General features: G+C 39.0%; 1 protein-coding gene across 1 annotated transcript; it reads right to left on the bottom strand.

Annotated features, from left to right (window-relative positions):
* Positions 1-6,507: 6,507 nt before the first annotated feature.
* fam210ab (family with sequence similarity 210 member Ab) lies at positions 6,508-10,810 on the bottom strand. The gene is made up of 4 exons (XM_036583955.1): positions 10,663-10,810; positions 9,400-9,818; positions 8,704-8,815; positions 6,508-7,912 (listed from the first exon to the last, which is right to left on the bottom strand). Exons 2-4 carry the CDS (start codon positions 9,780-9,782, stop codon positions 7,580-7,582), a joined length of 828 nt encoding a protein of 275 aa, XP_036439848.1. The 5' UTR covers positions 9,783-9,818; positions 10,663-10,810; the 3' UTR covers positions 6,508-7,579.
* Between the last annotated feature and the right edge of the window lie 12,149 nt (positions 10,811-22,959).

The raw sequence follows: 22,959 nt of genomic DNA on the forward strand, positions 1-22,959 counted from the left end.
CTCACTCTAAAATGTTCAGTCATTTTCATCTTTTAAAACCGTAGGTGTTTGGGTATGTTCAACATGACTTGGTGCTAAATTTAGCTTAGGAAAGTTTACAATCTGAGCGACCTTACCTATTTTCTGTAAAACTCATTTAGTCTTCTCAAAACATTGATTATTGGTCAGAACAGTTCAGCTACGAACATTTAAAGCTCAGCAAGCCTATTGCACATAGAGGGCATTGCTTACCAAAAGGCCACTTTGAAAAATGGAAGTTTGTTGGCCCGCCAGATGAACGGAGACCAGACGTAGACTTTTGAATCTCTTATGGTGGGAAAAAAATCGACTTTTGAACAGGACCCTTAGGTACTTTTGCCTTCAAGTGCAGCACACATCCCTTTAACATGGAAACTAAAGACTGAGAGACTCCCTTTCTAGCCCTTTTTTGTTCATCTAGTGCATGTTTTTCCATGGACGAACATGGCTAATCTGAAATGTCCATGACCATGTTGGTATTTGTGTAACTATAGTTGTTTTGAGTATCACTGCCCCTTAAGTCTAACAGTGTGATTGGCTGTCTTTACTCCGTACCTGCAGCGTTGAAACTGTGTGCATGTGTATGTGTTTGTCTGTGTGAAATCATTTGTTTCTGCCGTCTTAATGAAGATAATAACATGATCCGTAAGCTAGTTCTCCAGCCAGTCAGCTACGAAGCCTAGATTTACTCGATCTGGCTCTTGACCACAAGCCTTAACTGAGTAGAAGTATATATGGAAGATGCTGACCCAGGTTCGTGGACACAGACCAAGCCCAGCCCTGGAACAAAAAAAGGTCTATTTTGTAGTGGATCTTCGCTGACACTGTGCGTTGTGCGTCCACGTGTTTAGGGCTGGTTCCCTGAACATAAATTAAGCTTAGTTCTGTACTATACTGGAGTACCATTGCCTGCATGTGTGATTTAGTCCAGGACTAGGTCTGGTCAGTGTCAGTCAGTGTTTGGAAGGATTTCCTCTAATCAAGCATTTATGAAATGGGCAGAGCCACCATCTGCACAATTCAATAGTGGGGTGTTTTTTGGGGACAGATTTAAACTAGACATGAGGATTAAATTCGCTGATAATGATAAAGTCCATTTTAATCCCAGACTAGGCTTAATCTGTACCTAGAGAGCTGACTTTTCACACAGATTACCATGAATCTTGATGTTAAATTTTTCTACTGCAATGCCAGCATTTATGAAGGGCTTATGCCAGCACCCCCACACTTTCCATTATTATTTGAGCTCTATTATTTGAACAGGTTGAGATGGATTAGGTATGTAGAGTATCCACTTGCAGAAAGAGAGAACGCTCTTTTTTTGGGTTTTTTCTTTTTCTTTGTTCAGAACTGGCTCGTATGCTTGAGGCAACACTAAAAGCGTTCTGGTCAGATCTTCTCTCCCTTCATTTACTCTTCCAAAGAGCTCCCAGAGCTTTTCTTTCATCTCTGCTGTTTAATGCTGCTGCTATCACTACTGCTGCTGCTGCTTCCGCCAATTGATTTTTCGTTCTGGCCTGCGCTTGTTGGCCCGACCCTTTTCTGGTAATGACCATCATTTCGCTGTCTCCGCTTGAGCTTTTCCTGCCTCTTTTGCTTCATCCGACCGTTGTCCTTGTTACAAAAGAAGTGCTTGTTTTCGTCGTGTACGGAATGAGGCGTTCTGCATGTCCGTATGATGTGAGCTAACTCGGTGCCTAATGTTCACGTTTTGAGCAGACGTAGAAACCCACTTGCACTCTTCAAGCTCCCACCTTTGGTGTGCCTCACTTCCAACGGTGCTTTTTTCACTGGTCTGTCTTTCTTTCTTTTTGTTTGTATGTTTTCTTTTTTGTTGTTGATGTATTTTGTTTTTTTTTGTTTGTTTGTTTTTGTAAGGTGCTGTAAATAACTTGAATATGTTATGCACACATATCCTACCCAATGGGTAGAAACCACAGAAAAAGACATTGTTAATAATGTAATATAATGTATAGATGGTATAAAAATTTAACACAGTGGTATCAGGTTTGTAAATGCCTACAGTTGAGATGTGCTTTTGTCTTTTTTTCTGTCTTTTTCTTTTTGTTTGTAAACAAGGAGAAGGTTTGCAAAACGATACTTAAATATGAATTACAGAATGATTACAAAGTACTTATTTTTTTTATGAATAATAACCATATTAACAGTATGAATGGCAGTTGTTCTAGGACAAGAAACATGCTTGAAGTAGAATATAAATGTTTTTTTTGTTTGTTTGTTTGTTTGTTTTTTAATCCTACCCCAAATAACTTGCAGAATTTGTACTACATAGGGCTGGGCAGTATAACGGTAGAATCAGTGTACCAGTAGAAATTTGTGCTGCAGTGTGGATTTAACCGTATCGTTTACACCCAAACTTTCACGTTTACCACAAACGTTTTGATCCATGAACCAACCAAGGCATTGGACTAGCTAGCTAATCGTAAATTAAAGGGTACTGTGGGCTTCTAATCAAATAGTGAAGTCGACAAATTGTGTTTGGTTGCATATGATAATTTAACTAGGAATTCATAACGGAAAGTCACAGTAGTTTTCAGTTAGATCAATTTAATTTAATTTGTCTTATTTCACAGAATGATAGCAACAGTTTTTTCATTTCATAATGGAAAAAAGTGGACATATACCACTGAATTAAATCTGTACAATTTTAACAGTATACTGCCTACGCCTGCAGCAGTTAATCAGGCCAGTACAGGCTGTAATAGTGGATTTATTTCCTGTCTAGTCAAAATAATTGTAGTGTAATTTATTGTGATTAAAACAATCTCCACATTCCCCAGGCGCCAAAGTTGGAAAGGTGATTTAGGACATGAACCTACTTGCAGAAATAGACATAATGAAAGTGGTGTTTCTCTAAGGAACAGCGTACAAGTGTACAGAGAACACTGACGTGAGAGCAGAGACCCTGACTTTTTGGAAATGGTTGATTTTATATCTGTATTGCACAAAAAAAAAAATCAATCACTGTTCAGACATTTAGAAAGTGCATAAATAGTTTGAGGCACTTTGTAACAAAGTTAAAGCCAATTTAGTCTTAAACTTCAAATTTCCGTACAGTGCTATGCTTCCTGCCTTTCAGTAATCAGACAGTGGTAAGTTCTACCATTCATAATTTTGTAATATTTATCATTTTAGACATTCTGTGTTATGTGGTATGTCGGAACAAAACTACAGTTTTAATCGCAGACCGTTATGCGGGGTCTCCACTGTAACTACCTGTTGAGCATGTCCATAATTATGTAACAGATGATGATGTACATAGCGATGCCATTTTGTTTCTCCAATGACCAGTGGCAGTTGTGTAGCCTTGAGAGGCCTACGGTGTGTTTTTAAACCCCAGAACGCTGTAGACTTTTGTTCTTCGCGTTAGTGTGAAGAGCTAGCATGGACTGAAGCTGATCGCACCTCAGTTTGTTTCTTCTAAAAGCATCAGATGCTTGTGCACACCACCGCTAACGTAGCTTTTCAGCATTATTGGTCAACACAGGACTGCTTCCATCATGGACTTTGTATCATTGGGTTTTTATTTTACGAATTGTACCCCAGCAGATTTTTCTTTATCTGTGTGTATGCATAAGTGTGTATGTGTATTTTCATATACACGTACATGCATATTATGCTCATATACACATTAAAATGTGTATTTTGCCTCTTTTTTATTTAAGCAATTGTGATGTAATAGGTTCTAGGCCTAAGGTCTGTTACTGCAATACTTTTTCAGAAAAAAAAGTAAAAGGACAAAAAAATAGTCAAAAAAAATGTTGCTCTAAATGCCGTTGTAGTCAAAGATTTTATGCTTGTACTGCTGTGGTCAAACCATAGCAAAACATTAAAACTTAAAAATACTAAAGTGTGTCCTCTCCTTCAAATGCCTTTTCATTTCCCTATAGATTCTGATTTCTCAGTTTAATGGAAGTGATTTTAACTTAAGCAAAGTCATTACATGACATTCTTGACATTCATTCTGTTTTATTCATTCATGCTGGGATTGCTGATTAACAGAAACAGAAAAAAGACAATGTCATGAATACTGTATTTTATTTCTTCAATACAGTCTTTACAAATAACTTTTCATAAATGCAGTCCACATGCTAAGTTTAAAGGGGAATTCCACAGATTTGTAAAAATTTCTGCATAATTCAGTCTTTGAGATATGAACAGAGACATTAAAGTTTGATATAAAAGGTAGAAAAAGCTTGTAGAAAACCCTCCAGCTCAGATGTTTACAGTATTAATAGTAGGAACACCTATATAGGCATTTATTTAACATCTAAAACAAATAGTGATTATTAGGGGTGCAGGAAAAAATCGATTCTTAGATGCATTGCAATACAGACGTGAACAATTCTGAATCGATTCACAAATGTCAAAAATCGATTTTCTAAATATTTAATTTATACCGTAATGTTGACGGAACGCAAAAGGCGGAACTTGGAAGTGGGTAAGTGCAGCGGACAGTCTGTGACGGCACACAACAAAAACACTACTGGATGAGTGAGAAATCCGACCGGCTCCCTCTGCATTAAAGCCAGGTTAGGTCAGGAGTCACAACCCAAATGATAAGAAGAGCCATTTTGTCCTTTCAACAAAAATCAAACATTTAATGTCCAGTATGTGTCAGTATGTGATAATGTCCTAGTACAGGCTAAACAATATAAACGAGAGCGCAGATTTACTTCGTTCTACTTTAAGCTTCAGCTCAACTATAGCCGCTTTGCTCCCATCTCCGCCAGAAAACTTTTCCTCAAAATTAGAGCAGTTTCTTGTAAAATGTCTCTCAACATCCGGCTGTCTTACGAGGCTGAAGTCGCTTCTTATTCTCCAGCTTCTCGTTCGAATTTTCCTGTCCCACCTTAAATTCTGACTGAGGCGCCGAATGTAAATGCGGCACCATTTAAGGTGGAACGACAAAATTCGGAAGAGAAGCCACTTCATCTTCACAACTTTTGTGTTTGACAGTCTCTCACTGCAGATTTAACTTGCCAGGAAACCAACTGCGCTGCTTATAAATGCAAATAACGCATCGCTGCTATGTGACCTGCAGTCTGCACGCCAATTCTCAGTTGTTGCCAAACAGTGCTTTTGCCCTATGCTGCACACGACCCGTCTCGAAGATATTTTACTGACACAGCGATCCTCCCCACCCCTTTCTCTACATCGAGACCAAAACCAACGTTATAAAGTCACTAAAAATGGGTAGGAGGGCTGTAACGCGCTGCGTGGTCATCCATTACCACTGGATCTTATTTCACCGTAACTGCGCATTTTATCGCAGTTGAGTGGCAGCAGCGTCTCATGTGCTCCAAAGGCAGTGAGAGAGCCTTCTAGTTCACTTGCCACATCACTTGCATTTGATTTATGAATAAAAGACATTGGAAGTAAATTCATTATGGATTATTACAAATACTTAGCTTTAAAACTACCAAGTCCTCAGACAGTGAGAAAATAGAAATTATGTATAGAAAATAAAAGATGCATCGAGATGCATCGATAATTGTTTTATAATTGCATCGCAGCCCTCTGAATCGTAATCAAATCGAATGGATTTTAAATATACACATTTTTGGCCATAATCTTAAAAAAACTCCCTCAGGCATTAAGCAGGGTATTCTTTACCATTTCAGGTAATAGCTTTAAAGAAGCCTTAAATTCTTGGGACGTCTGGTTCCTATCACCACTGCTGTAAACAGTTCTGACTCGGTAAGTTTCTATACGATGCAGCACTTCACATCAAACCACTCTGATTCTGTCATTGACTGTCTTTGACTTTACATCTTTTTTAAATTTTACAAAAATAATGAAAATTAAGTTGACTTCCCCTTTAAAGGAAGTGCAAATCAGGTCTCCATTTCTGTACACCTATAGATAGCTAACTCTACCCTCACTGAGCACTTTATTAGGAACACCTGTACGATGCATGATTTATGTCATTTTGACTGTGTCATGATTCTTGGTGCCAGACGGGCTGGTTTCAGTAATTCTATAACTGCTGATCTCCTCTAGAGTTTACTCAGAGTGGTGCAATAAAGAAAAAACATCCAGTGAGTGGCAGTTCTATGGATGGAAATGCCTTGCTGATGTGAGAGGTCAATGGAGAATGACCAGGCTGGTTCAGGCTGATAGAAAGGCAATGGCACTCTGTACAATTGTGGAGTGCAGAAAAGCATCTTGGAATACACAACATGTTGAACATTGAGGCGGATGAGCTATAACAGGAGAAGACCATGTCGGTTTCCACTTCTGTCAGCCAAGAACAGACAGCTGAGGCTGCAGTGGGCACAGCCTCACCAAAACTGGACAGGTGAAGACTGGAATAGTGCCTAGTCTGATGAATCTCGATTTCTGCTGAGGCACACGAATGGTAAGAGTCAGAATTTGTTGCCAACACCATGAATTCATTGACCCAACCTGCCTTGTGTCAACAGTCCAGGCTGGTGGAGGTGGTGTAATGGTGTGGGGACAGTTTTCTTGGCACACTTTGAGCCAGTTAATAGTAATCAATCATCGCTTGAATGCCACAATCTATTTGAGTATTATCACTGACCATGTGCACCTCTTCATGGACACAATTTAACCATCTTTTATTGGCTGCTTCCAGCATGATAATGCAGCATGTCACAAAACGTCATCTCAAACTGGTTTCATGAACATAACAATGGGTTCAATGTTCTTCAGTGGCCTTCCCAGTATTAGTATAGTGTTCCTAATAAAGTGCTCAGTGAGTGTATATACAGACAGATTAGCATGGCTTTAATCCAATCATTCCTGGCTGGATTTAAAAAAAAAAAACTCTTCACTAAAAACAGTAAGGTATAATTAGATATATTGACTTGGCTGTCAGAAAGAAATACATTCACACTTTAATTTACTAAAACAAGTACAATCCTAAATTTGAAAACCTTTATAATAAAAATTTCAAGTGACAAAAGATATTTCAAGTTTCATATCAATCACACCTTTTATAATACTACATTCAAAACAAGTTAGTAGGCCATGTTTCGTATCAATTTATGAGAAGTCAAATATTCATAGATTTTTTTTCCATACAGTTTAAAAAGTTCCAGTAAAGGATGCATGAAAACTACCTCCCTGTGCTACTGATGCAGTAACAATTTATTTATTCCAATCTATCGTGTAGACATACAACCCACTCGTATTGTGACAGCCAAGATGTAAACAAATAATTCCAAACGTTAATGTGGCTGTGATGAAGTAGACTCTTTTCTGACTGACTCCCCATTTAAACTGGATCAAGTTATGGTGTAAACAGACTTGTCTGTATACCAGACAGATACCAACACTTTCAGTACATCTGGGTATTATGAAGACACTAAAGTGGATGAGAATTCAGGACCTCAGGTTCTAATAAATTTCCAGTTAGAGCAACGCTTCAGAGGCCTAACTCTGAAATAATATTTATACTGCACGCAAATTATAAATTTCTAAAATTTTTCTACCCTGTGTATTTCCTCATCTCTCAGGCAGCTGCCTGGTCACCATGCATGACTGCTGCTTACAGCTCACTGTAAGCGCACCATCGTTATTCCATTTTCTTCCGGAAAGACACTTTGTCTTTCGTCTCCTGCAGTTTGTCCGAGAGCTTGTCTTTCGTCTCCTCCATTTTTTCAGTGAAGCGCTCTTTAGTCTCTTCCATTCGACCTGAGAGGAGCTCTTTGGTTTCTTCCATTTTCTCAGAAAACCGTTCTTTCGTCTCCTCCATCTTTTCAGAGAGTCTCTCCCTGGTCTCCTCCATTTTGTCTTGAAGATACTCTTTGACTGGAGGGGGGGTGGAGAAGTAGCCGTGCCTCCGGAGATACTGCACTGACAGAGATGTGCCACCCAGAGTCACTGTGTACCTGGCTGGTGTAGCAAGCTGAGACAAATAAGTAGAAAATATATAATGTGATTGAAAATAAAGGATAGTACATTTATGAGGATTCAATTTCAAAGCTCCTCCTGCAAACTCATATTATTTGTTTTTAATATCAGGTAGCACAAAATATATGACCGATCCTAAGGCAAATACAAAATGTAAAAAGCAGTAATCATATTTGCCTTAGGGAAAAACAGATTATCTAGGGTGACCAAACACCCCTGTTTTCGGTGGCCTGTCCCCAGCTGTCCCTGGAAATGCCCCTGTTTTTAACCGTGGATTAAAAACACACCAGAAAGTCTTAAGAAAGACCTGGAAGCCTGGCCAGTGGGCAGATGTCTCGCAATGTGTAGCAAAACATTCATTTAAACGGAACAGTGGTGCATTGAGAGTGCACTTTTTGCCATCCTTTTAGTGTATTCTAACAAAAAACTTTACAATAAAATATGACAGACTGCACACTGCTTTGCACTGTTTTGCACTGTTTCAACAAAACATGTTCAACTGGAAACTGTAGCAAAACAGTGCACATTTTGAGATTTAGTTTAGTACAGTACAACAGTTGCCGTGGTCAAAATACATGAAACTGGAACTGTCCCCTCTTTCTTATTATTTCACAGATAAAAACACCGAAAATTTTAATAATATACTGACCACCAAACTTTAAATGTCCCTGGTTTTCAATACAGAAGTCTGGTCATATTGAACCTAGACTTAGTATTGTAAATACCAGGGACAGGGGCTTTCATGTTGTTTTATTCTCGTTCTATTCAGTTCTGGCCAGCTAATACCTTGTACATGGCGTAGGCTGTTAGTGCATATCCACCCTGTGAGTCTCGCAGAATGCCCACCACTTTGTCAGGTAATCCAATGTACTCCAGAAACGGGACCAAGTTCACCCCTCTGAAGAAGTGTAGAACATAAAGGGTGTTGTGAAAACGTTTTGATGAAACACAAACCAAATGACATACTTTGAAGATCACAGTTTTGTGCATAGTAACTGAAAGTGCATTTCTGCTGCTTTTTATGGCACGCTGACTAAATTGTGCCCTGGATTTGTTTACAGTCCTGACGACAGTGAAGTGTGTCTGAATTAGAGAGGCTCAGACAGACTTTACACTGTAAAACTGCTCTGCCAAGTTGCCCTTAAAGCCACAGGGCTTGATTATATAGTCTGTATTTACTATATGTGCCTATTGCTGATCAGATGAGTGCAATGCTCAGCAATGCCTGACCGATTACTATTCTTAGGACAAAATGCTGGGTCTGTATAAACAGATGAGATGATACCAGACCTTGAACAAAATTAGAAAGGTGAATTGACGTATTCAGTTAAATAATCTAGATTTCTGTGGAGACACTGTTGTCTGAGATAATGATGGTGGCTAACAGTGTCACAAGGACTAACTGTGTCACACTGTAACAATAGTGCATACAACAGATCATAAGTGTTTATTGTTAAGCTGTATAATTAGAGAGTTACTTACTTCATTGCAGCGTAGTAAAACGCCCCAAACCACGCAGTGGAGGTGACAAGATGTACAGGCACCATGACTTTGCCGTACTGCTTAAACGTCTTCTTGAACCTCTGGTAGAGGCCAATAGATTTGTCCTGCAGGGGATCAACATCAGGCTGTGGTGCAGCACCTGATGGCACATCGGTCACACGCTCTGTCCCCTTTGTTGGCGTTTTAGTCTCAGGGGGCGTCTTTGGGGACTCGTTGCCCCTGGCGATGGCAGAGGAGCTGAAGCAGCGTACAGTGAAACGGTTTATGCGTATGACCTGTTCGCTAACGGGCAGCTCCCTCATGTTCACGTCCAGGCAGACAGAGCGCAGCTGGACAGCTGCAGGACACAGCACCCGCTGCATCTCCTCCTCTAGCTCTCTGCTCGTCACCTACACAACCTAAGAGGGGAAAAAAAAAGAATATCTGCCTTTTATACAGTGCAGTCTAGTGTTTTTCAACATGTATTCACTTTATTATTATAACAGTGTTCATAAAAAATATAAATCGGCCACTGGCTGTATTTTTGTCTTTGATAGTAACTGCTTAGTCACAGCTTGACTTGCCATGCCTTAACACACCCACACAGAGTCTTTTCGAGCCTCTGGCCCAAAACACATTTGCAGACTAATAATACCAAAAACAAAATGTGTTATAAGTGTGAAAGCATACTCTTGACTGTTATTACAGTGCATATTATTAGTTAAGAAACAAATGTTTAAAGAAAATATCAAATGCACTTCAAAAAGTCCTTCCACTTCACCTTCAAGCCAAGGGGTGGAGCTTTTGAGGCAGTAAATAAGCTGCCGGAACACACGAGCTGATGACAGCCTTCAAATAGAGCACCTAATTCACATACCACTGCATTCCGTTAAGTAGATACTGAAGCATCACACTGGAAAATTACACGTTTTATACTGAAACAGAAAATAACAAGGAGACGTTTGAACTGAAATCGCAGTATTTCAGTTAGTGAGATCCGCGTGTAGCCAGCACTTCTTAGGCAGTTGTTAGCTGTCGATGAGCGAGGCTTAAGTTGGCTTCCTCGCTGGCAGCTTCTTATTCGAATTTTCCGTTCCACCTTAAATAGTGCAGCGGTTACATTCTGGCGCCTGTACACAATGTTACTGCAGCGCCATATAAGGTGGAACGGAAAATTCGAATAAGAAGGTAAGTTCAGTTCGTCCGACACGCACCACAGAGACAGCAACACAGTCAGTGGAATTAGAGAAGTGGAGTGCAGACCTGGGCGAACATTCAGCTCCTGGACATGGTCGTCTTCTCTGTCACTGCCCCATTGTGTCCTCTCAGCGCGCCATGCCTCGCACTGCTCCTGGCATGTAACGTTAAACTTTTTCCACACAGCTCCACATGGACTTTGCTCGCGCGCTGCTCTATGGGAAGTGAAGTCTGTATGAGGTAAGGCGTACGTGACGTGATGTCCTGACGCAAAGACCTTGTCGTACGTGTAAACATACACGCGTATGACTTTTCAGATCATTTTTAACGGTATTGTCAAATACAGCTGTACAATGTGAGAGAAAATATATATATATATATTTTTTAAGAAAATAAAGTATTTCGTAGCCAAACCTCCAGACCACTTTTCATTTGTGCAGCTCACTTTGTAATTCTTTGTTCTCGCCACTAGATGGCGATATTATTTCCAGGCTCGACAGGGGACAATTTCGCAAAAGCATTTTTTTCTCTACTGTGTAATTCACGAAGAGCTAGTCAGACAACTTTAGGCAAATATTCTTCTTCTTCTTCTGTTGATATTGTTTTTGTCCTTATTATTATTATTATTATTATTATTATTATTATTATTATTACTAGGAAACATGCATGTAGTACAGTTGTTTCTACCTCATTCTGACAACAGAGTGTAAAAGAATACACTCTGTGATGGAAATAGGCATCTATCGATCTATTTGCAGTCATTAGTGCAGTGGAGTTGCCCCAAGATGACTCGTCATTTTTCTAATAATGTTTAGTGGTTATAATTTCAGAACATTGTCTGTTGTTTGACAGTCACTTTTATTACAGTAAAAAGATCATTCCAGGTGCAGCTTTGGACACTACCCAACTTAAAACATTTAACTCTTAAATTGGTTCAGATCTATGTAGACTTTAATGTGCACTTGTACTTTCTGTTTTTATTTCCATGTAATATTTACCTTAATTAAAAGGAATATAGACATATTGTATAGCTACAATGAACATGAACAGTAAACATTCTAAAAAGGTAAATTCATCAGACTGTGTTTATCTGTTCCCTGCATTTTCTTTTAAATAATAATAATAATAATATTAATAATAATAAGTCATTATTAAGAAAACCAGACCTAAAGAGAAGTAGGAGCATTTGCAATTTCAGAAAAGCCTACTATAGCAGGTCTTGTCTCCTGTCATTTGTAATTGTGCTGTTATTTCATTTTATCTTTCAGATATTTTACTCATCTAGTGCAACGCACTTTGGGATTTTACGACTAAAATGAAAAGTGTCATATAAATAAATATGAAATGGATGGTCCAAATGAAATAACAGCACAGTTACAAATGACAGGAGACAAGACCCGCTATAGTAGGCATTTTTGAGATGCCATAGTCTAGATCATTAAGACATGCATTTGAAGACACATTCGTCTGAGCTACTGATGTGAAAGGAAATGTCCTTCACGAGCTGAGAAAATCAGATCTAAAGAGAAATAAGAGCGTTTGCAATTTTCGTGTATGTCATTGCCCACACATGCTCATTTGTAACCCTGAAGGTCAGTGACCTGCATTTTCACACCTCCAAACATTGAACATTTCTGAACGCTTTCTATGAGGGCACACTTCAGCTATTTCTCACATGTTTTGCTCTCACTGGACCAAACACAGCCTGTGTGCATCGGATCAATGCCCTTGGCTAGTGAAAGTCATGGCAAATAGCATGACACTGAAACAGTGCAATGGACACATAGCAAATGTGAAGGAATTGAAGTTTGTTGCACCTTTCAGCGTGCTACGTGCAAAACATTGTGGGAATGAGTCTCTGCAGGTCCAGTATAAAACGAAACCCACCACCTTGGGAGCTGAGAAGTGAGACAGTCCTTTGAAATGAACACCTAGGCCTACTTCCTCGTTGGCTCTTCTGCTGAGAAGAGAACGTGTTAACACTTGAGTAAAGATCAATGCCCAGCAGAAAAAAGTGCTTATTTAACCTATATTAGCCATAGAAGTGAACTGTATTGTTGTTTTTGGATCAAATTGGCAACTCTATTAGAGGAGGATGAAATAATATTCATTTTTAATGTAAGTTAATGTGAAGCAGTTTTATTCCAAGTAATTTTCGTTATTTTCCAACAGCAAAGATATATTTTTCTAATTTTCAGTTATGACCAAATATACGCTGTGGTTCCAGGTAAGGTAACCAAAGTGTTTTCTTAACACTGTCACACGCTGTGGTAAATAACAATGTTCCAAATCCGATACATGCTGTCCTGTGTACATTTTCCTCTGAACGTCAGAAGATCCTTGAATTACGAGGTCATTAAGTAGTCGAAATATGTTTATCGCTACATGCAAGCGAACACTGTGGCATATCAAACAAACATCATAAGACTGTTAACCTCACCAAAGTACCCCATACAAATCAGCGGTATTTGTTAAGTGTGCTAGTTGAACTGCTTTGGCAGTAGTATGTTACAGTCTGAGTTGTTTGTGTTGGTATATAACAGTGTTGAAGTAGACTTACTCTCATGCAACGTCATTTCAGTGTGCAGCAGTGTTAGCTTGCTTGTGGCATCCAGTGATATTCAGGGAAAAAGAATACACAGGATAGAAACAAATCAACTTTGAGACATTTTTTACTACAGGATATAATATGAATCATTTTCTTTAATGCTTTTTAGTTTTTCCATAGGCAAAACTGCTTTAGACCTGGAGTTCCTGATATGGGTATGACTACAGGGTGACCCATAACAGAGGTCCATGAAAAATGGTGACCTGGAAGGCCTAACTCCCAGCTCCAGCCAGGCATTATGGTTGCTTGAAGTGCCAGTGGTGGTGACATAAAAAACCAGAGCATGAAGAGTCAAGCAAGGAGCCACATCAGGCCCCAGAAGGGGAAGTGAGCCACCTATACTTAGAAGTAGCCACGAACCAGAGAGGCAAGAGCTTCCTGCAGTCCCAGGTAAGGTAGGCTGATGTTTAAACCTAAAAGAAATGTCAAGGAGCTCCCATTTTACCTGACCTAGTATGGGAGATTGGAGTAAAAAGTTTAGGACTTTTCTTAAGCCAGAGTACAGATGAATGATTAATCATTTTTACATTGAAATCACAGTTTTTAGGATTGAAATTTTCAAACTGCAAGAGCTACAATTTCAAATATAGCTTACAACAATATTGCAATAAGTTTATTGTGAAAATGTAACCTAATAACAGAGTTTATGAACAGCCTGTAGATGAGTTAGACCTATCAGAAGCTACCAAACACCCATGTGTGAAAAAAACACAGTTATCTGGCTGTTTGGAACATGATGTTCAGTCTCAAGTTGGAAAAGGTGATGTATGTTGGTTTTCTTTCCCAAAAAAAAAAGCCCAGAGCTCAATTAATAGAAAATAATTGCAATTTAAATTGTAGTCACACTATTCATCAAAAAAAGTTGATTCACACGTTGTTCAGCCCTGGCAAACAGTTTCTTATATGCTGCTGAAAAAGATGAACAGGAGCTGGATGGATATCTTGTGGGTGATGTATCACCAGATACACACTGGACACCGGCAAGCTTGAAATGCCCAGCAGTGCTGCAGCTCTTTCCATGCTAAAGCCAGCAAGCCTGATACCTACAGTCATTCCCCTTTCTAAGGTAGAATTTTTCTTGATCCTTCTCATCTACACAATCCATATCTCAGTAGCCTCAAGCCTTAAAAATACTTTTTACACTTCCTCTGCTCTGACTGATTACCACCTGTTTCTCTTAATCTGTCTGTTTGAAAGAGAAAACTGGTGCCACCAGTGTCACAGCAGTGAGTGATCAATAGTGTGATTAAAGTGGTTCTCTACAGCTGCCCTGCATGTCATTGTGTTATCTTTGCTCTTACTCTGGTTGCTTGAAGTGCCAGTGGCGGTGACATAAAAAAACAGAGCATGAAGAGTCAAGCAAGGAGCTACATCAAACCTCAGAAAGGGGCGGTTAGTTTATTAGTTAATCAGCTGAATCAGGTGTGTTGGGAGCACACAAACTCAACAGTGTGTAGGGAAATGATACCCCAAAATGGAGAAGCACTGTAATAGGTTGGTATAATATATTCAGAGCTCATAGGTGTCATGGAAAAACAGGAAAGTCATGAAAAAAAAAGAAAAAAAAAAATCTGGTGGGCTCATTTAGCATGAGCATCACATTGTTAGCTCTAGCCTGGACAATCTTTTAGCTTGTAGACTAAATATCAGTCACAGTCACACTTCATTTAGTCAACTCACCTGGAAAGTATGTAGTTTAACCTGCTATTGCTGGTTATTGCAATGGCAGCTACAAGGACTGGCTTCATAAAGGCAAATCTAATAAACACATGGCATGACATTGGGAACATGATTGAGTCTGTGTTGAAAAGTCTTTTGAAATGAAGTGAACCTTGTGAACTGAAGAAAAGCAAATCATCATACGTGTCATTAATTAAAACAAGAAGGAGAAAAATCTGCAGTATTCTCTTGCTGGCTTAACTGTAACTATGACCTTATTTTTATATATGTATCTCTGGATGAATTATACACAACACAAAGCCACTTTTACAGTCATTTACAGTTTTATGCAAACGTTTGCATGCCCTGATCTTAATGTTCTTTTGATTTTCAAAGTTAAAAGTACAGTCCTCTACAGAGAACACACGTCTGCACATTTAAATGCACAATTACTGTTTATTTTTCAGGGGCGGCACGGTGGCGTGGTGGGTAGTGCTGTTGCCACACAGCAAGAGTGGCCTGGGTTCGATTCCTGGCCAGGCGACCGGGGTCATTTCTATGTGGAGTTTGCCTGTTCTCCCCGTGTCTGTGTGGGTTTCCTCCGGGTACTCCGGTTTCCTCCCACAGTCCAAAAACATGCAGTCAGGCGAACTGGACATGCTAAATTGCCCCTACGTGAATGTGTATGTCTGTCTGTCTGCCCTGTGATGGACTGGTGATCTGTCCAGGGTGTATCCTGCCTTCTGCCCAATGACAGCTGGGATAGGCTCCAGCACCCCACCGCGACCCAGAAGGATAAGTGGTTTAGATGATGTGTGTATGTGTGCGTGCATGTGCTCTATGCAAAAGTTATGGCACGTTATGGGCCCCCCCCCCCAACATGTTAAACTCAGTTAATAAATAGATATTTTGTGCATGAAAATTAGCAGAAAAAGTGTACGTTTGTGTCTGTAGAGAATGTGTCAACCTGTATTCACTTAGAACATCAACAAAACGGGAAATGTGACCACAGGAACCCAAACCTTTGGGTCAGTTGTGATCTTTGGCCAAACCCTTTTAATTCTGCAATGGAAGTGCATTATTAGAGCATTATTAGATCTAATTTAACCAATTTGAATGTAAACTGTTTCTATATTAACATGAGCTTCAGTTTCTTTGATGTAATGATTTAATTAATAACATTCTCATTCTGGTTTTTATGTCAGCTGAGGTGCTCTAACTAGGTTTCCACAGATTCTAGGTCCATTCACAAAAGCATTAAAAAATATTTGCAAATTTGGCTGCTGGCAGTTTGTCTCAATCTGATTGACTTACAGCGGTTAAAAAAGAAGATTTATGTGATGATGTCATTTCCTGCAAAAAAATGCCGTCGCAAAAGTTTGAAAAATATTAACAGAATGTAACTGTCTCTTCACATCACCACAGTTGATGATATTTTGTAAAGATGATGGCCAGAAATTAAGCAGTTTCCCACAGAGCTAGGCGCTGCCTGGTGAGCACCCTAGAAGCACAGGGTGAATATCACAATAAATTTGTGTGTAACTGTGGTATTTTTCCTGTCAAAAAATGTAACATTTCAGAGCAAATCTCTGGGATGGAATCCTGCCTGTGTGGACTTAAACCACAAACCAAATTAAACTGGGATTTCATATGACTATTTTCATTACTTGTGTGAAATGAGGCCAGAATAACAGGATGAACATCAGAGTGAAGATAAAAGTGTCTCCGCATGTCTCTCTCAGCAGATGAAGGAGTTGTGATGAGGACAAGTATTGAGTAGTGCAATTATCTCACGTTTGGCTCAAAGTGAACAGTGATTGGATCATAGGATCAAAACCTTCTGACATGTTTGGCATTCCAAAGAGATAAATCATGCTTACAAAGACAAGATTCAATAATACTTTACATGAACCCTGCTGCTTAACATTGATATAACCATGCCATAAACAAGTCATAGCAGATGGCATACCTGTCATAAGATGTTATGACAGAGTAATTCAACAGTGTCATGTTACCATTGTCAGTAACTGTTATGACAGACGCTGTTATGTTTGATATCGCAGTGGATGTCATGACAATTACCAGTAATGTGATCACATGGCACTATTTTTTTACTGAACGAAATCTGTCATGACAACTCATGACAGTATATTGTTGCTGTCCAAAGAAAAACAAGTTTCTCCGAAATTACAGCTTTGCAGGAGAAGGTGAAAATATTCTATACTTTTAATGTAAGTTAATGTAAAAAGATTTTTTTCCAGGCCATTTTGGAGCATTTGTTTTGGTCCATTCATCATGATATTTTCACCTGACTTTAAGGGCAGTTGCTGTGTTCAAATGATGTAGAAAAATGAAGAACTGAAAAAATGGAGATGACTTGTTTTCTTTTTTTCTCAGAAGAGTGACAATGTGACATTTGCCATGACATGTTTATGGCATGACTATATCAATGTAGTGGAGTTCAGGTAAAGAACTTACCCAAAATTTATTGAAATAAAACAAGACTCAAAAGTAGTGGTGGAAAATGTGACAATCAGATTCAATCAAACTGTAAAGTGATTACAGAAATCTAGTGCTATATCGTCGCTGTTGCAACAAAACTTCATATCTCCAAAATGGTAACGTTACAGTAGAAGGTAAAAACATTCTTACTTTTCAAAGGAAGTCAATGGAACTTAATTTTTATTAATTTTTTATAGCCACACTCATGAAATTTTAGCACAATGTAAAAAGGCAGCTGATATATTGAAATTCAGTAAAATAATTAAAGTAACAAAAATAGAGATACAAGGTTTTGCTCTGACAGTGAACTTATATTCACTTATCATCTAAACAATCAAACAATGTGGTTACATAGGCTGAAGAACATTTCGGCTAAATGGAGAATAGAGATGAAGAGTCATTTCTGTCACCAAATGTTGGCCTGATGGGTGAATGTTGGCTTTGCTGATTTCTGACATACAAATCTTGTTAAATGGTTCTAATATTGTACTTGAAAATCTTTCTACAGCTATTTATTTTTTAATGTTTAAGACATCTTTACAGCTCATAGACAACACTATGCTGTATTCTGCTAAAGTACATAGATATTTTTGTCCTTGTTCACTCTTGAAGCGTGCACAAGGCAACCATTATTTCGTCATCTAAAGAATCAAGCAAACTAGCTTCACTGTCTTAGGGTTATTTCAGTGTTTAAGTGGCTGGATGATTTAGGACAGAGAACCACTGCAGGCTGAGACATAAAGACATGCAGAGTTTATAGAGAACAGTTTGTGTTCCAAGAAATGTTTACCATTTTCACAAACTTATGGTCAAGGTTCACACTGGGAAAATGTCTGACTCCATCTAGACTCATTCAGGTATCTCAGACATCGTAAAGTGGAGAGGCAGTTACTGCTCTCCTGGCATTACATCTGTTCAAAGCTGAAGAAGGGGAAAACATCTTGTTAGAGTAGATGTGCTGAGATGCACCTGCAGGGGTGCGTCAGTGTGACATTGTGTTAGAAAACCTCTCCAAGACACACAGCTCAAAGGGAGCATACAGAAATGTAGAAACTACCAGCAAAAATCAGGCAGGCCTGTGTTGCTTTGAATCTAAGAGAGAGAGATAGTGCAGAATGTTTGCTGTTAGCTGAAGCTTTGTTGGTGTTATGGAGTTATGAATACTTATATTCTTATATTCTTATAAATTTCCAAATATGAATGATGTAAAGAAACATACTAAATATATCAGCAGATATGCTATTTAATATGCCTCATTTTTCTAAATGGTGGGTCTGTAGCATGAATTTAATGTAAACAAAAATGTAACCCAGGTGAACTAGTCAGTGGTTAGTTGGATGGATGGACAGGTGAGTGGATAGATAGATTAGGATATGCAGTGCTGCGAAAAAGTATTTGCCCATTTAAATTTAAATGTTTTTAAATGCTAAATCAACCAGTTAACCAAATTTAGTTAGCTATTGGGTTCAATTTCACTAGCCACACCCAGGCATGATTACTACCAGACCTGTTGAATCTAAACATCACTTAAACAGAACCTGTCTGGCAATGTGAAGCAGGTTAAAAAGGTCTCAAAAGGCAGCACATGATGCCACATTCTTAAGAGATTCAGACTGCCAGTGTAGAAAAGATTACAAAGCCATCGCTAAGGCTCTGCGACTCCAGCAAACCACAGTGAGAGCCATTAACCACAAATAGAGAAAACTTGGAACAGTGGTGAACCTTCCCAGGAGTGGCTGGCCTTCTAAAATTTAACCAAGAGCGCACAAAAGAACCCAGATAAACGTCTAAAGAACTGCAAGCCTCACTTGTCTCAGTTAAGGTCAATGTACACGGTTCCACAATAAGAATGACACTTGGCAAAAATGGCATCCTTGAGAGAGTCGCAAGGCGCAAACCACTGCTGACCAAAAAGAACACAAAGGCCCGTCTCACAGTTGCCAAGAAACATCTAAATGACCCCCAAGACTTTTGGAATAATATTTTGTAAGCTGATGAGTCAAATGTCAGCATCATTACAGTGAAGAGAGAAGCAGATGTGTAAATCCCTGTAAATCATTGTGCATCCAGTCTCTCCTCTCTGTTCAGCAACAACAATTCATCAGTGTCACACCTGATGTCCTGCTGTGCCAAGCATCCAGAGCCTAAAGGAAAGACTGCTTATGGGGCTGGCAATCATATGCCTTCCACCTCCCACCTGAGAAGAATTCCTCAGTAGGGTTCAGAGAGAGAGAATAGGGCGATATGAACCCCATCCACATCTGGTCAGTTCTACTTCTTGTTTAGAAGATGGGACTGGGAGCAGGTATACACGTTTTCTTTTCAGTTACTGGAAACCTCACTGAGAAAGTGACTTACAAGACTTGCACAAGTCACTCTGGCCTTCTCTTCTTACGAACACAATTTGCAAAATTCAAATGACTTTGCACGCAAAGGTTTACACAAAAGCAAGGCAAGTATGAGTTGTACTGTACATACATAGCTGACAGTATACAATTTGTTTGATTGTGGTAGTGTGAGGATTGCATCTCTGTATATATGAGCTTTTCATTTTGCATTTTGTGTGAACATAATGCCAAATGAAGTACGGCTGGGCCACCGAAGTAAAGAACGAGAATGGTCTATACTTAGTCCTCCTGAAGACCACCACAATCCCCTTTGTCTTGTTGATGATGAGCTGCAGAAGGTTCACTTTACACTACAAAACCTCAGGAATACTGTTGTTCTGAAAATATGTTCTCAAATAGTTGCAACTCCTCTGCAATTGTAGCCTCTTACTCTCATTCTCGTTCATACAGCTTATTATGGAAGTTTGTTCCCGCCAGGTGGTGGAGAAAAAAGGCATGTTTTTTTCTTTTCCGTTTATGTTTCCGTTTTATGTTTTTTTTTGTTTTTTTTAATTTGACTTAGTATTTTGAAATAATGACTCTCTTATTAAGTTTAAAAAAATTAATAACTCATCGTTTTGACAATGAGTCAATACTTTGACAGTCATTATTTCAATATAGTAAGTAAAAAAAAAAAGACAAATAAAAAATTATTTTGGCAGATAGAAATAAAACGTTATTTCGAGGCGCGAAGTCAATATTTCAAGAAAGTAAGTCATAATTTCAAGATACCTGGTCAAAATTTAGACCTACCGCTGCCAGACACGGAAGGAAAAAAAACAATGACAATTATAACAAGTCAGTTTGTCAAGTTTCTGTCCTGACAGGGCAGCTGTCAACTGTGCTGTTATTGTGAAGCAGAAACATCTGTGGGAAACAAGAGCTCATCTGCAAAGCAGTAGGCCACACAAGCTCAAAGGACAGGGGCTGCTGAGTGCTGAAACAATTAGTATGCAAAAATCATCTGTCTTTGGTTGCAACACTAACTAATGAATCCAGACTGCCACTGGAAGCAACGTCAGCCCAAGAACTGTCTATCAGGAACTTCATGGATTGGGCTCCATGGCCAAGCAGCTGCACACAGGCCTAAGACCACCAAGCACATGTCAAGTGTTGGCTGGAGTGATGTAAAACATCACAGCATTGGCATTAGACACTGAAGCTGTGGAAATGTGTTCTGTGGAGTGATAAATCACCCTTCACCATCTGGCAGCCTGATCTAGGTGAATGACCAAATACATAGTGCCAACTATAAATTTTGGTGGAGGAGGGATAATGGTCTGGGGCTGTATTTCATGGTTTGGGTTGGTACCTCTAGTTCCAGTGAAAGGAAATATTAATGCCACAGCATTTGTGGGAATAATTTGGAGAAGGCCCTCTTGGTCCAAACAATACTATCTCTCTGTGCACAAAGCAAGGCCCATAAAGCCATGGTTTGTCAAGTTTGTGTGGAAGAACTGGCTTGTGTACAGCCCTTACTAAACTCTATCCAACACCTTTTGAATGAATTGGAATTGTTGACAGCATTTATTAGCAGATATTTGTCTGTTATACACAACATGGTGGACTCAAATTGCACTCTTTTCATGATTCTTGTATTTCATGTGATGCCAGAGCCAAGCTCAATTTGTTCCAAGGGTAAAGTCATTCTCTTCTGTCATCCTTCCCAGCCATTAACACAGCCACTTGCATTCTTGAAGACCCTCTTGCACTGATATTGTTACACCCTCACTATAATGAAGGCAAAGCTATTAGAGCACCCCCAGATGTATTGCACAGCTGGAACTCAAACTTGAATCCCAGTGGGAAGGCTTATTTCTGTACTACACCACTCAGAGGTTCCAAGCCTGCTATTATTTGTGCTTCAGATAACAAGCACTGTGTGTGAGAGAGAAAAAGAAGACAAATGTTAAAGGCCACATCAGACGGATTCCTCTGGAACACCAGTGAGACAAGAGATCATCAGTACAAATACGTTCTAGTTTCACTTGAAGAAAATATACTGCATTAGGCTAAAGGATATCAGCTGCATTAGTACTGCTGTTTTATATTCATGTATCAGTGCACTATGTGCATATACATAGAGACTGTTTCATTCAGACTGTTTCGTTTCATTCACTCATTACATTGTTTATTTTTACAAATGTCACTGTTTGGTAACACTTTTATTCACACCTTGCCTGTGAATTAGAAGGTGTTTCCCTTCCTTTGGTGGCCTTCTTTGAAGAAATGCGTTTTTCTGTCATATCCTGTTTTTGAAGTTCTAAAATAGGAAAGATATTAAGTACCGGACAGAGGTCTAATCAGAGCAGAGAGCCAGGAAGGCAGCTTGGCATGCTTTGGAACATCTTGGGTTTAATAAATATATAAAGAAATAGGCCTAATAAAAATAGAAGTTTTTTTCAATCATTTTCCTCAATTAAAGGAAAAACCTACATAAGGTCTTGCTTTATTTTTCACAGTTCCCCAAGTTCTATGTATTAAACAGGTAAGAACAAACTCCAAAGTACTAGATAAATATTTTGGATAACGTGATGAGTAGGGCTATAGTACTTGAGTCCAGTGTTGTTGTTGTGTTTTGAATGCTGGTATGTGGGTCAGCAGCAATGGAAGTTAATATGCTGATCAATCAAAATCAGCACATGTTTATGTGTGCAGGTCAACCACCATGACCATTCTGGGTGACCAACACAAGACCAGCATAAAGCAGCATAAACTATCGTAGACAAGCATGGAATGCATGATCATCTGTGCTGTTTTTTTGTTCTACTGAGTTTCACAACCATGTAAGTATTGGCTGGTTCATTCCTGCCATTTCTTGATGTTTTAACTTGGTAAGTAGATGTTTTTAAATTTCCTCATACCTCAACCAGTAGCCTGGCTATTTATTCATAGTGGGCATTGGTCACATTCATTCAGAGCTGGCATTGGTTGCAGTCAAGATGTTCACTGGTGGCATTTATTCAGAGTGGGTGTTAAAGGCCAAGCAATTTTTAATCCATACCACATTTTTGTTTGTTCGTATGAGAGGAGGAGTTTTATTATTTGATAAAATTAATATTTTAATTTGATGTTTAAGTTTTTTGTACAGTTTTGTTTTGTGCAAAAGAAAATCCTTCTTTTATATGTTTCTGGAATTTGTACTGGAAGGAGACTAAGTCTAGTTTTGAAGAGGACACAGTTTTTTGGATTTTGGTCTTGACCTGG

The sequence above is a fragment of the Colossoma macropomum genome, unplaced genomic scaffold (genome assembly GCF_904425465.1).
Source record: "Colossoma macropomum unplaced genomic scaffold, Colossoma_macropomum, whole genome shotgun sequence".
Taxonomy (NCBI): Eukaryota; Metazoa; Chordata; class Actinopteri; order Characiformes; family Serrasalmidae; genus Colossoma; species Colossoma macropomum.